Raw genomic sequence first — 13,858 nt, 5'->3', positions numbered from 1 at the left:
ACTTCGAATCCTTTCCCTTTTTCTCGAGTTTTACCACGGAAGAGTTCCCGGAACCAGCCTGTGGCAGATGATACCGGGCCTGTCGGATCGGCAGGGCCAGTTTTTAATTTTCGCGTCGCGGAATGGGAAAGAGCAGGACCCCGGACGCGATAGTAAAAGTCTACCTCCCGGACAGCATAGTCAGTCCTTGAACGGCCCGGTTCGTCCATATCCGCATCCGACTCGTCCCTAGGAGTTGCAAGGTAGGCTGGGACAGGCGTTCTGCTCCCGGTGACGGGGGTACCGTCATTCGTATCAGCCCCTTCGCCATCCATATGACTGCCTGACCGTCGATTAGTCCAATCACCACTAGTCCACGAGGTGTGGGTGCGGCTGCTAGGCGACATTCCGTCTAAAGTGGCTCGCCGATGTCTCGGAGGCCGATAATAAGGACCGATGTTATCTGTATGCTTTACGCTAGCCAAAGCGCTGTGCGGCGATCCGCTGCCTCCCGAATGTTGGCCAGGGAATGTGGAATGTGAGATTCCTCCCGTAGTCGTAGGAGTGTACGGTCCGCTCCCGCTTCTCTGGTGATGATGGCCTCCTCCGTACAAACTACTCGCCTCGAAACCAGCGCTCACACGGTTCTCGGTAGCCGCAGAACGTTTTAACAAGAGTGCTGAACTGCCAGAAAAGCTCCGAGATCTGTCACCATCTACATGGCTTGACATTCTTCCTCCATCCGAGCCTAAGATCGGTACTTCTGAGGCCGCGCTGTGGCGAGGGACATGATGCGGCACTCGCGGAACTCTGCGAGAAAGCTGACGCATTCCAAAGACCTGTCGATAATATAATTAACGATATTAGCCCAATACATTGAGGGACATTATCCTAGCTGCCTTTGAGCATGTAAGGGTCACTTCGAACGAGATACACACCTTTACAAGGCCACCTCTTGCCGCCCCACCCTCCACTCCGCCCTCACCGCCAGCACCAGCAAGCCGAGCGAGTACCTCAACCAAGGTCTGAATAGCATTCAAAAAGAATCCAAAGACTAGAACCATCCCATGCAGGAGAAGGATGACGTAACCAATCCAGCCCCTTGCAGCGTGGCCGACACTTAGCGATGGAACGAAGACAACACTCAGAAGTATCGTGAGACAGCGGATGGTGGAGAAAATCGCATGATAGAGGTTCATAGATGTTGGCGACGGAAAGGGGCGGAATGCGGATAGCGTCAGGAGAAGGACAACTTCACAAATCGCTAGAAGCACAATCTGTGCAATCCCTGAAGGTTGGACGGCTCCGATCGCGATGCCACGAACGAACGTGAGAAGAACGGATACTACAGAGAAAGCTGCGGCACCATCGGAAAATGTATTATACAAAGAACCATAAAGGAGAACCGTCGGAAGGTCATCAAACATATATGAGCGTGGGCGCGTTCGCGTAATGAGAATTAAGAGCCAAGCAGCAAATCCAACCAGTCCAACAAGCAGCACAACCGCCAAAGCCACTGTAGAAATAGGGGATTGGCGAGTAGCTACTAGCTGGAACATAGATAATGATACAATTGGCAGCAGGAAATAGTTGAAGACGATGCGAATAACGTTGCCCATGGTGAACGGTAAATTTTTGGCGCGAAGGTCTTCCTCTGGTTCATGGGTGACTTGGTGATGTAGCCACCGTAGGCCGAATCCCAGCTGGATCATGAAAACGACACATGCAAGAATCACAAGAAGCCAAATTACCATCCCAGACCATATATCTTTGACCGACGACATGCCGATCAGGTGACTCATTCGGTCTAGTCCATAGGTTGCGTTGACAACATACATTCCGTCCTGATTAGGATTTGTGCCATTTCCATGGCTGACAAAGCTTCGGTTGAACATAAGGACAGACCATCCTGCCCTGCTTACAATCGGCTGATAGAATCCCGGGTAATTCAACGTTAAAGATCCGGTTAGAATCACAAATTGAATATACTGGAGACAGTCGGCGAATCCTGGGGTAACAAGTCGCAGCAAATCCTCGTCTCGTCCGTAATTGGAAGTCCAACGAAACAGATCCAAAGAACCCCATGGACTGAACATGGCTGCGGATATCGTCGCAATCGCCACTAGAATGAGAATGGCAAGGGTGATATATCTAAGGACGTCATTTAGTGTTGGTCCTAAGACAGGCGTAATTTCAGCAGATACACAAAGAATCTGAGACCGAGCAGCATCACCAGCTGTTGCTCTAAGTACGGGTGTTATGGCCGTGAAAGAATAGGAGGAGAATAAGTCATGGGCAACGGAAAAAGCTCGTAATTCGGGTGGAGTTCTATTCAGGAAAGTCAGTGTCAATGAAAATTTATGCAAGACAAATGTCAGGCGGAAAATAAGTATCGCTTCGTTGGAAGGAATTCATACCCATTTGAACCAAAAACAGGGCCTAGGGGACACTCTCCCTGGATCAAAGAATCACAAAATCGTTCAGCCGGGGCAACGTATGGAGAATAGCTGAGGACCTCGAATCTTGAAAAAAGCGTGGAGAACATATTATTCTTAACATCCACGTCAACGATCTTCCCAACGGTGCTATTTGGATCAGACCAGCTAGGAGAATCGGGAGGAGGATAGGGTTCTTGGGTTGCAATTCCAGTAACATTCCCATACACTGTCACATTCAGATTTCTGGCCTCCGAAGTGATGTCCAACACAGCCCAGACATACATCGGCTTGAACTGGAGCTGGAGAGGGTCTGAGTGGACGATGGACGGGGGGAGACAATTTTCAAAGTTGACGAACGCTCCATTGGCGCGGCGAGGCGTGAGAAGTGCGATGAATATTGATATCAAGAATATTATCGAACGCCCATTCTGCCCTGCGATTCTTCCCCCTCGTCGTGGACGATTCCCTTTCCCGTAATCCTGGGGCACCATCCGCTTCTTAACACAGTGGTCCGCATTTGCGCATTGGTAGAGCTGTTCCCGCCCCCGTCTCTGTTTCCGCTTCAGTTCGAAGTTCCCGGCTATCGAGCATTTCTTCAAAGAACATAGGCAATATGGCGTATGATCGTCCGATACCGCAGCAACCCTCCCCATTACGGCCACCCAGAATAAACGAGGCAGCCTCCAAGTGGAGGACAGCCCTTCCTCCTACCTGGGCAATTATTCGATCCACAAACCCCGACAATATCCAAAACAAATATGCGCTTAATCAGAAGTTGCTTCCCCCACCGCAGGATAATGAAAAGTGCCTGTCAACCTTTAACGACGACGATGATCCTGCACCACGCCGCACGATAATACCAACTGGACGGAATGCAATCCTGCAATGGCTTACGGGTTGTGGAATTGGAGGGGTGAAGGAGGTAGACGGGTGGATGAAGGGCTCGTTGAGTAGAGCGTCGAAAACGATTATACGGGTTGAAGCATGCTGCTGTCCGGCAACCTCCTCGGGGAATGAATAGATGGTTCAAAGATTAGTAATAGGTAGCGATGGAAAATTTTCAAATAATTTTTTTATTCTCTTGTCTTTTTTGATCTTTTCAGCGACCGTTATCAAAATATCGAGGCATAAGAGAAATGTGATGACCGGGCAAAACAAGAAGATTGACATGACAGTCAGGCAAAACAATAATAATCATGGTGCCGGCGGACCCAGGATTGCGCTAAACTGGGAAACGAGCCGGAGCCTATCACCATTGAGAGATATGGGCTTCTGTCGCCCCTATCACCATATCGCCAGCCTGTGCGTGTTGGATTTCAAATAGCAGCGAGCAGCATCAGGAATACATAGCTATGATAACCCAGCTTCTACGTGTTTCCCTTACTCTGGAAAAAACGTCCAACAATGAGCATTCAGTCTACGCCGTTGTGAACGTTGCGAAAGCTCCCTCCACGTTCTGGTTGGAATTGGGGCGGCGTAAGAACCTTAACATCCTTCAGGCTTCAACTCTCTCGCTCCTTGTTCCCTAAACTCTCAAGTCAATACGAGAATGCGCCACGATCAAATATGCAGCGGCCGTCGTGGTCAATAAGACAACAATTCATCCTTGCCAATACCAGCTAATGATTTTGAGGCTCTTTTTCGTTTCCGTCCACAGCATGCTCGTCTCACCAATGTCTTCGCAGAGATCCCGATCACATCAGCCAGTTTCGTTATCAACCAATGTCAGGCCACTCTGGTGGGGCACAGCCACTCGATTTTGGTCAGTTTTGTGTGTTGGTGATCCCCGATCGGCTTATCGACCCGCTGAGATCCTGGTGAATGAGTATTCCTCATCGCTGACAGAACTTACGCTGCATCATAATAACTATCAGCAAAATTTGCCTAGTTAGTTACCCATGGCTTGACAGGTCTGCGTATCCATTTACATACGCAGTAAACCAATTGTTGACCAGTTATTTTCCATGCGTAAAAAGCCAAATCCAACGCCACTCAGAAAAGTTCCTGGTGGCTGCTTGCAATAGCCCCATGGGCCACAGTTCTTTTTTTAGGTGTCGTGTTCAACTTTTTGGCATCTTGGCCCCTGAGGGAACCGCCAAAAGTAATCCACGTACTTACTCTGCGCTGCTCGCAGGGCTTCCACGGCCAGGCGCATCGAAAACATCAAAGGAGCCAGGAGTTTACCTCTGATGCTGTTGACCCTGGTCTCCTGGAGGTTGATTTGACTCATCCCGCCAAATTCGTCGACTGTCACAATGTCCAGCTTTTCTGAGATTTCGGTACAGACTACACTCGACGGAGACTAGTTCCATACATGAGCGGCAATACAATGGTTTGTTGCCAACCGACTTTGTGGATATTGCACAGGTTCAAACATCATATCTCCCCAATTAATTCATGGCCGGTATAACACCTGCCTGCTTCATTAACTAGTATTGACAAGAATCCCTCACAGCCTTTGTCCTAAAGCTTGCTGACAATTCAAGGGTTTAAATGATGACCAGGTTGACCTTGGACAGGTATACTCAGGTGTCTTCGTGCTCTCGAATCGTTTCATTCGATATGATTTCGATGATGACTTTGCTTTTCAATTGAAAAAGGGACGCATGCTCAATTCTTCACAATCACGAGATTAGCCTTCAGGAGCCGAATGTTTTCCCGATGAAAACCCTCCCTACGAGGGGTAAATTTAATTCTCGTTAAATGTGCGGGGTCAGTCAGGGACCATATCCTGGACTTGGTTTATAATTCCACCATCTTCGTCCAGTCGTGCCTGATGTATACCCAGGTTTCGTCGTCCCATTGCTCACCTTTTCGTCCACAACCGATCGTCACTACTTGACAGACGTCCCTTTCAATCACTGGGATGAGCTCCCATACCCAATCCATAGCGCATTTCTGTCAGCGCTTTGGTACGCTGAGCAGGCAGCCGACCTCAGTATCTGCTCTGCTATAGACTGAGGGCTTCATGTTCCGCAGGTACGGAGTACATCATGTACTGTGCTTGACTGTACAAACAACTTACAATGTATTCTATTTATCCCTGTAAATAATGTCCCGCTTCATGGGCGGGATTTTGTGTTGAAACAAGAAAAGCATTCCAAAAACCTGCAGAAAATAGTTTTAAAACTCTTAATGCGAAGTCCTTATGAACATATGGCTCAAATGAACATGAAATCCTCATCATGTCCCGCTCAATTAGGATGACAACGCCCATCGTCGTAATATGACCTTCGCATAAATGTGCACTACTCGTCCCCAATTCGTAAATCTTCCCAGATTGAGTAACTATACGGCATTACGTTTCACATCAATTAATAATAATAATAATATTATTATCACCCATGGATCTTTCCAGAGAAAATTTTTGTCCTAGATCCTGCCGGTCATTTACATCCTTGAGCTGTGGACAACTCGACCATCATTCAAAGCATGTGACGGCAGAAGATTACCTTTTCGTCCACCATGCATTAAAGCGCTGGAGATTGAGATTTAATCGATTGGCCATATTTCAACTGGATGGACCCAGCCTCTTCGCCTGAGTTGGCCCCTAGCTCTCTTCCTCCTATTGATATCGGCATGGCGTGGCCTGGCCTGGCCGCTGTGATCTTGCAACCACCACGCGGATAAAACATGGCATCAGTTTGAACAGCCCAGGCCCAGCTCAATGCATATATTGCATGAATTGTCCGAGCTTTCCTTCAATTCGAGGCTAGCCTCACTTATCAGAATTCAAAAAGCTAATTTGACGAACATGAATATCCAGGTTCAAAACTAGTTCCTAACTAGCTAGGACAGTTTCAGAAGCTTTGAGGATGGGTCAGTTTGAGGTAAGTAAGGCTAACTACGGCGTACAACATAACGAACAATTTATCAACGCCATTTTTCAAAAAGCCCAGCAGCCATGCTTCCATTTAACCCCCTGAGAAACACATGACAAATTGAGAACATAACATTTCCAACTTCGCTGGCCACTTCATGAGTCAAGGGCTTTCCTGAACCTGGACAACGACTTTTGCTACAGGATGAAAACTTGGTGGGATGAAGCAATCATCATCATGCCCTACAGGTCACTCATCCACGGGCTAGATTAGATTAAGGTAATATCCCCCTCGCTCATCTTGGTTAGGATGGACTCGCTGTACCCGGCTAGTTTGATATATAAGCCTGAAGGAAGGCCCTCCTCGATATGATGTGCGAGTTTGAATTTCCTCAAAAGATTTTTGGATTTCAACATTCCTGCCCACCCAGAAAAATGGTTGACCTTGTTTGTCTACATGCTACGTAGACGGATAGCCCTAAATTCTCGAGGGCCTCGAACTGGGGGGTTATATGATACCCCATTCCACCAAAATGTCATGTCCCTTCCGCCCAGTTCGACCTGTCAGAATCCGTTGGTTTGCTGCTCCCAATGATACTCATTGAGCCGGAGTCAGACCAGAGCCTGTAAAATCAGCTGTTATGTCATCTTTGACATAACCCTGAGAGCCACGTGTTCATTGAGATACACAGTGATCACTATTCTTTAGAATCTCGTGCTGGGTTTGACTGAGGAATTTTTTTTGTTAAATGCTACAGATTCCCTGATTAGAGGGAACGAGACTGAAGACTCTGATTTTTGATACTGTTTAGAGTATTCGCTGGAGCTATTTTCAATCATCGGAATACATGCAGACGTTTTGGATATGGCGTGTTTGACCAATGAACTGTTCATTTCTGCCCTTTACAATAGAGCGCCATTGGGATCACATTCACGGTTCTTGGGAATCGGGCGCTCTACGGCCATACTTCTCAATGCGTGAAATTTCATATTGACGGAAAGGGTGTTCTCAGCCATTGTCCTCTCCGTAGTGGAGATTCTGATGTTCATGCATGAAAGGCATTATGGATCCTGCCTCTCTCCCCATCCTTCCAACGCGTTCTCATCCTCTGCTATGGGGTTGTTCTATTCTGCTTTACCCTGACGAAGAGAAAACAACAGATATCGCATCACAACACAGACACCCACTGGTACCCGCCCCTAAGCTCTACACAGCTCTCAAAAATAAGACGCACACATAATCTGTTCCATAGTCCCCGAAATAACACTCAATCATGAAAGTGCATGTCAATGTCAGCAGCAGCAGCAGCAAGGATCATGGTACAAGCACAAGGTAAACGACATATGACAGAGCAACGACGGTAGCCAAAGGACTGCCGGCCTGGACAGGGAAATTGACGAAATGGTTTTGTAGAAGACTGAGATTTTCACGGAGACACCATGACCGTGTATGCCGTGGCAAGCGATTGTACGCAGTATATCAAAGAAAGGTTAGCAGATTTAAAGTTTGGTAGGTTGTTAATTTCTCCGGTTGTTATAGATGTGGTTCTTCATCCCAAGTTGGGATCGAACAATCTTACAAGCTTTTAAACGCTTGCACAAAAAGAGCTCTGCATACTGTGGGAATATAAGAGGTAAAAGTTTTGTGGTAGAAGCGACCGGAGGCGGTCGGTAATTAAAGGGGGGCAGGGCAGGGCACACAAGAGTATGTATGCTAGAATAAATGCCCGATGCCAGGCAGAATTTATATTAATGATGGTGATCAACCAGGCCCCTCCCTGGGCAGGTTCTTAGACGTATACAACATCGACGTATCTGTGATGAAAACAATTACTCCATTCGGGTAACAGCAGATACAAACGCAGACGAAGTATACGGCGTAAGTGCTCTCAAGACTACAGAATGTCGTATGGAGGATTGAGTGGTTGAAACTAAAACTTGAACTTAAAAAAACCTTCATATAGCGGCAACAAGGATCATTTTCGTGCCAAGGGAAGGGAGCGCCAGAGAATAGGATGCCTGCACACCTCAGCCCTGGGAGGAAAAGTGAACCCCGAAGAAGGCGTTGGAGCATACCCTGGGCAGAGGTGGTTGAAGATACGCTGCGTACACCATCACTTGCTAAGAGGTCTTGATTCCTCGGCAGCTGCGGGCAAACATCAGTGGCAGCCAGTCCACAACCGGCCCCGAACATCCAGCACCCTCCCTTCCGCTTAATTAAAGGCTAGGGCTGACCAAGGCCCGTGGCAACGCAGGCTGCCCCGCCGCCACGGCCAATCGCAGGCGACACCCAGCCCCGTCCCCCGCCTTGCCTGGTATCCCCAGACAGCCTGCCAAGAACCTGAGAAACAGAGCCACGCAGTCAACAAACACAGAAGACACACTCAAGCCCTCACGACCTCACGCATTTCAACTCTGACCCAGACACGGTGTTGCATCCATTGATTGACTGCTACCTCACACTTCCCTCTTTCTCTTTCTTTCTCTGACTCTGTCTCTCTGTTGGTATTTCTTCTTGTATCTCTTCTTCACACGAGCCACTTCATTAGGCCCCTTGTCGATCTTCTTCGGCGGTAATTTTACTGTTTCATCCACACCCGCGTTGCACGTGAGAGCCTGCTTACGGATCCCCGACTCGTTTGACACCCACACGTCCTGCGAACAACTGTCCCTGACTTGTCGCTTTGTGTCGACCGCTGTTGGCGTCTCCTGCTCCGTCCGATGTTTGCTTATCCACATCCAATTCTGCCTGTAGGTGTCTGTGTTGTGGTTGCTACTGCTGCTGCTCCTCCTGCTACTGCCGTTATCCTCCCCGCCGCTCCCCTCGTTGTCGAGCATGGTCGTTGAATCTCCACAGAATGGCTCTCTTGCCGGAGCTGCTGAATCCAAAGCCCGCAAATGGCGCGGCAAATTGTTCGCCAAAGACAAGACCCCAAAGGCATCTATCGATGAGCAGGTCTATGATTTCCTAGGTTCCCACCGCTCTCCGCTCCAATCGTCCCGACCATCCATTTCGTCTTCCGCCTCCGCTCCACAAGTCCCCGCCAAACCACCCCAACAATCCTGCCGCCTTGACCAACAACAACAACAACAACAACAACAACAACATCATCACCATCATCAACTACGCCAACAAGCAGAGCAACGGCGCTCGCCATCATATCACTCTCTTCATCACCCACATCAAAAATCACCAACAGGTACCCCGGTTGCTCCCCGTCTCAATCTTGCCGTTTCGCAGCGATGGCCCGAAGCTGGCGACATCTCCAGCCGATCTCCCTCTCGTCCCTCCATTGACGCTAAAACCGCAACTGGTGCGACTCCGATAAGCACCCAAGGGAAGAGGCGCCGTAACAAAGGTTTAAAGGTGACGTTTTCGAACGATGGTCCAGAGGTCATCGGGGAAGGGGGGGAAGAAGCTGATCTACCAACAAAGGATGTACTTCTCTATCGTTCGAGGTCGCACTCGTCCGCTTCCAATGCCGCAGATGGGTCACATTCCCAATTTGAGAATGCAGATCCATACGGTTCAACCTCGGACTCTACACATTGGCCTGGAGCCTATCCAGGACAAGGCTATCCTGCGGAGGATCGTCGGGAGAAGCTTAAAATGATGAAGAGTGCACACGAATTGGATTTCTTATTATCCCTGGAGCCACATAGTGCGAGAGGGGCTCGTCTATCATTGAGGGACTCTGGAGATCCGAATTCCTTTGCGCACCGCGTTCGGGCTAGGATGCGAGTTGAGGAAGGTTTAGCATTACAGAAAGCTACGCGAACTGATTCTCCTACGGATCCAGATGAGCTGGATTCTCAACCCTCTCAAGAAACCGTCCTCCCTCTCCGCCCGTCTGCTACGTCGAATCTATCACTGGACATGCCTCAAGAACCAGCCGCTGCTGCTAAATATGACTTTTGGGGAAGCGTCTTATCTGCTCTACCTAACAAAACCAAATCCAACTGGCAGGATACCAATGTATCGAACAGTCCTGTAAATACACACAATTCTCCCTGCTCGTATCCAGAAACCCCACCTCCACCTTATTTGAAATCTTCCTGCACAGAACCGGATTGTGAACCTGAAAAAGGACGACCGTCTCCCGAAAGTTCTTTCAATAATGATCCTCACCGAACTGAAAACCATTCTCCATTGAAGAAATCATGGAGGTCCGCTGCCAATGCCGTGAGCAATGACGCCCTGGCTGATTTTACTGCACGAGCTGCGCAATACAATGATATTTTTAGCGATGCTGCTGAGAGCGTTAAGCCATCTATGGAAACGTCTTTGTCCGAATGGATCAGGGCGAGCGTATGGTGGTTCTTAAAGGGCAGGTCCGATGTCGAAGCATCCATACGTCCTCAGCCCTCAAATGGTGGAGGGAATTCTCCGTCCGACGCTGATAGAACCTGTCAGGGAGTGCTCAATTTGGCCAAAACATGGTGGATTACTGAGCACATTGTTCCCGGTCATCCGGAGCTGTCCCGATTCGGAAATATGAGTCTAGACACTTTGATTGCGGTAACCGCAACTGCTGGCGATCAAAGGTTGAGCAGCTTAATGAGCGTTCGTCATGCAACTCTCAGCCATCTACGCGCGTTGGCGATATTGATGAAGCGAAATAATATCCTCCCAGCAGCCATGGAACATGTTCATCTCTCCCGGGGAATCGACACGACAATATGGGTCCGGTACCCTTTCTTTGCGCCTGACATTTCTGCAGTTCTCTCCGGCCAGGTAACGCGATCTATGCTCATGGATATAGCGAGAAAGACGACGGACATTAGCGACGTCATGCCATTGGGAGATTCCAGTCGTTATTTTTGTTATGGTAGGATGTTCGTAGAGGCATACCTAAGCTCGAGCGAAGATGATTCTCAACAATTTGCGATTCCGTGTGTTCTATCTATTATTCGAGATCGAAGTGACTGGAATGTACTCGTATCGATTACGAGCCAAAACGAACTTGTTAATATAATGATCCAGGGAGATAAGAAGCTTGGTCCCACATGGGCAGATGTAGACTGGCAGCTGAGAACTAACTCGATGCGGATTCGACTGCCTCGTGGTTTCGAATTGGATATCCAGTTTGATCAAGCGGACTTCAAAATGATTTGGAAAATTGTGGAATATACCCATAAAACCGAGGAAAACTTACAGCCAGAAGCTGGTGAAACGTTACTTTTCGAGGATGTCCTAAAAGTATTCCAATACGTGGACTCCGGTCCCAACAAAGCGTTCCCTGCTGAACCAAGCCCGCGATGTCGAATACGCCTGTTCGAGAAAGCCGTAACGCTAACGGAGGGGACCGGCACACGAAAAGCCCACAGAGGGTTCCGGTTTATGGCAGTGACAAGCCCCAAGGTAAAGACACTCAGCAGTATTTCCCACGAGCTCGGCAATGGGACACCCATTGTTTTTGGCTATCTACGAGGAGAGGATGGTGCTCCCGCGCTTCTCATCAAGATACCGCAAGAAGGTAGCGGCAGGAACCGCTCTATGTTGTTAACGTTCCACGAACAAGATCAGCGCGCCAAATTACACTCGCTACTCCTTGGCATCACTCCTTTGCAGGACGAGGTGAAGACGCCAGACCTTCCCATGCGGGCGTTCTCGATAGAACAGCTCCCGGATGGGAATGGCATCTCGAAACCCATTGTACATTTGCAATTCTCCTCGCCGTCTGCCACAGTGATTAATAATGGAGGCTCCTCTTTACAATCTACTCATGGATACAGTTCGACAGTGCTATCTGAGCATCTGCGTGTTTTCGTGACCTCAAATTGGGGATCGGCGACGGATAGAATTAATATTGGTATGTACTAAGCAGCATTTTTATGTAGTTATTTCTTTAGGTGGGAGTGCTGATATGAGATTCCTATCTCTAGGTCCTGGAGAGCTTAAGATTGCTCTCGATGTCACCATCCCCACCATTATGAGTATTCTTAGACCACCCCAACTGGATTTGGGTATTTCCGTGGCGGATAATTTGGTCCCCAAGGAAACCGTGGGCGGTATGACGAATCTTTTAAAGTTAGCCCAGACGAGTTCTGTGGTTCGGCGGTATAATTTTTCATCTGTGCAAGGTTGGTAAATATAGTTGAGGGGCCTTCGGTTTCACATTTCACTTTGGCGTGGTATTGACGTTTTCCCACGTTTCTAGATCTCCATAGATTCCAGAAAGCCATTACAAACTTTAAAGTTCTTTTCGACGGGTAAGCAGTAACTCCACCCGCTAAAAGCTCCACCTGCCCCAAACCTCCATGCTTAAAGCTTCCTAACTAACCGCAACCAATCAAAATAGCTTCGCGTCAGTATTCACAATCTCCCGAAGACGAATGGTCGTCCCCATCTACAAGAAATGGGAAGCGAGCAGAGTGCGTCTCCAAGTGCTGAGGCAGGAGAAAATCGTGCAGCTCGCCGCCTTCTTCCACGACGACTTCAGCCACGGCAAATGCATGAATTTCGTGCTGAAGAGCACGGACATCTTCGAGAGCTTCAACCACCGCTCCGGCAAGTTTGGTGTCAAGATCGTCGATGCCAAATTTGCCCTTCCCAAACAACCTGCCGACGATCCCACCGCGGGCTTTGTGTGTCTGGACATGCCGGAGTATCCGGGGGAGCATGATGATATTACTGTTGTTTTTGATTCGGAAAAGGGTAAGCGCTTTCGTTTATAGACATATACTACGGCGAATACTGCTACTATATCCTGTATGGCAATGGTCAACTAATACGTATTTCTTTTGATAATATAGATAGAGTCGAATTCCAAAACGTCATGCCCGGCTCGGTTAAGGAGCCGTCAAGGGTGGGATCGCTTCGGAAATAAATAAGCAAAGAAAAGAAGGCAAAAGGAAGGAATCAAATTATACCTGCCTAACCCCACTTCTTCCTCCACTATATTACTGCTACAGCTACCACTACCACCCCGCACTAATCTGTAGCCTACTTTTTTTTCTTCTTCTTTGGGTTTGGGGATCATGGGGCGTTATTTTTTCGTCATGATGGTAGGAGTTCGATGGGGTTTATATTATTTTGTCTGTCTGTCATTGTCTCCCCTCCCCCACCCCCCCCCCTCCTCCCTCCCCTTCCTTTCCCTCCTCTCTTGGTTTTCCTGAATATCGTTCTCCATTCGTTTCTCCCGCTTTGCTTAGCCTTTGCGCCAGGAATTGGATTAAAAAAGGCGTGCCTTTTTCTTTTCTTTTCTTTTCTTGTTTTTTTTTCCAGGAAGAACCCGATGTTTATTGGCCATATGTCCAGCGGTCTTCGTACTTGAGATTAGCTCTGGGCCCATCCAGTTTCTTTTTTCTCGCGCGCTATAATGTATTTCTATGTTTGCCTAGCAGAAACGGTTCCGTATTTTATAAAGCACTATTAGAATGAATGTGCCTGAGGAGGGAAGCACACTCAATACTACAATTATACTATTGAAATACTTGAAAGCGTTGACATAAGAATTAGCAGGACCAGCATTAACGGGTTCTGAAGCTACGGCAGTTCCTATCAATCGCAGAAAGCTAGAAATGATCTGGTGTACGACATTACGACTCAATCAACGTGACACTTGAACATCAGCTGAGCTTTCAAAGCACCCATAGATGATTTTACATTCTGATGATC

At 48.2% G+C, this 13,858-nt stretch overlaps 2 protein-coding genes across 2 annotated transcripts in view; one reads left to right on the top strand and one right to left on the bottom strand.

Annotated features, from left to right (window-relative positions):
- Nucleotides 1-2,908, bottom strand: part of HCAG_04457 (predicted protein) — a gene marked incomplete at both ends in the record, with an annotated part of 3,985 nt that extends 1,077 nt beyond the window's left edge. The window contains 3 exons of the mRNA XM_001540567.1: nucleotides 165-818; nucleotides 918-2,307; nucleotides 2,397-2,908. Coding sequence (XP_001540617.1) covers nucleotides 165-818; nucleotides 918-2,307; nucleotides 2,397-2,908 — 2,556 coding nt within the window. The remainder of the gene's footprint in view (nucleotides 1-164; nucleotides 819-917; nucleotides 2,308-2,396) is intronic.
- A 6,165-nt stretch (nucleotides 2,909-9,073) lies between these two features.
- HCAG_04456 (conserved hypothetical protein) lies at nucleotides 9,074-13,067 on the top strand (the record flags this gene model as incomplete). Its single annotated transcript, XM_001540566.1, has 7 exons — nucleotides 9,074-9,193; nucleotides 9,276-9,437; nucleotides 9,479-12,050; nucleotides 12,124-12,268; nucleotides 12,409-12,450; nucleotides 12,540-12,895; nucleotides 12,994-13,067. 7 exons carry the CDS (start codon nucleotides 9,074-9,076, stop codon nucleotides 13,065-13,067), a joined length of 3,471 nt encoding a protein of 1,156 aa, XP_001540616.1.
- Between the last annotated feature and the right edge of the window lie 791 nt (nucleotides 13,068-13,858).

Source organism: Histoplasma capsulatum, genomic scaffold (genome assembly GCF_000149585.1).
Source record: "Histoplasma capsulatum NAm1 scaffold_4 genomic scaffold, whole genome shotgun sequence".
Classification (NCBI taxonomy): Eukaryota; Fungi; Ascomycota; class Eurotiomycetes; order Onygenales; family Ajellomycetaceae; genus Histoplasma; species Histoplasma mississippiense.
This window is presented reverse-complemented; position numbering and strand designations above follow the sequence as displayed.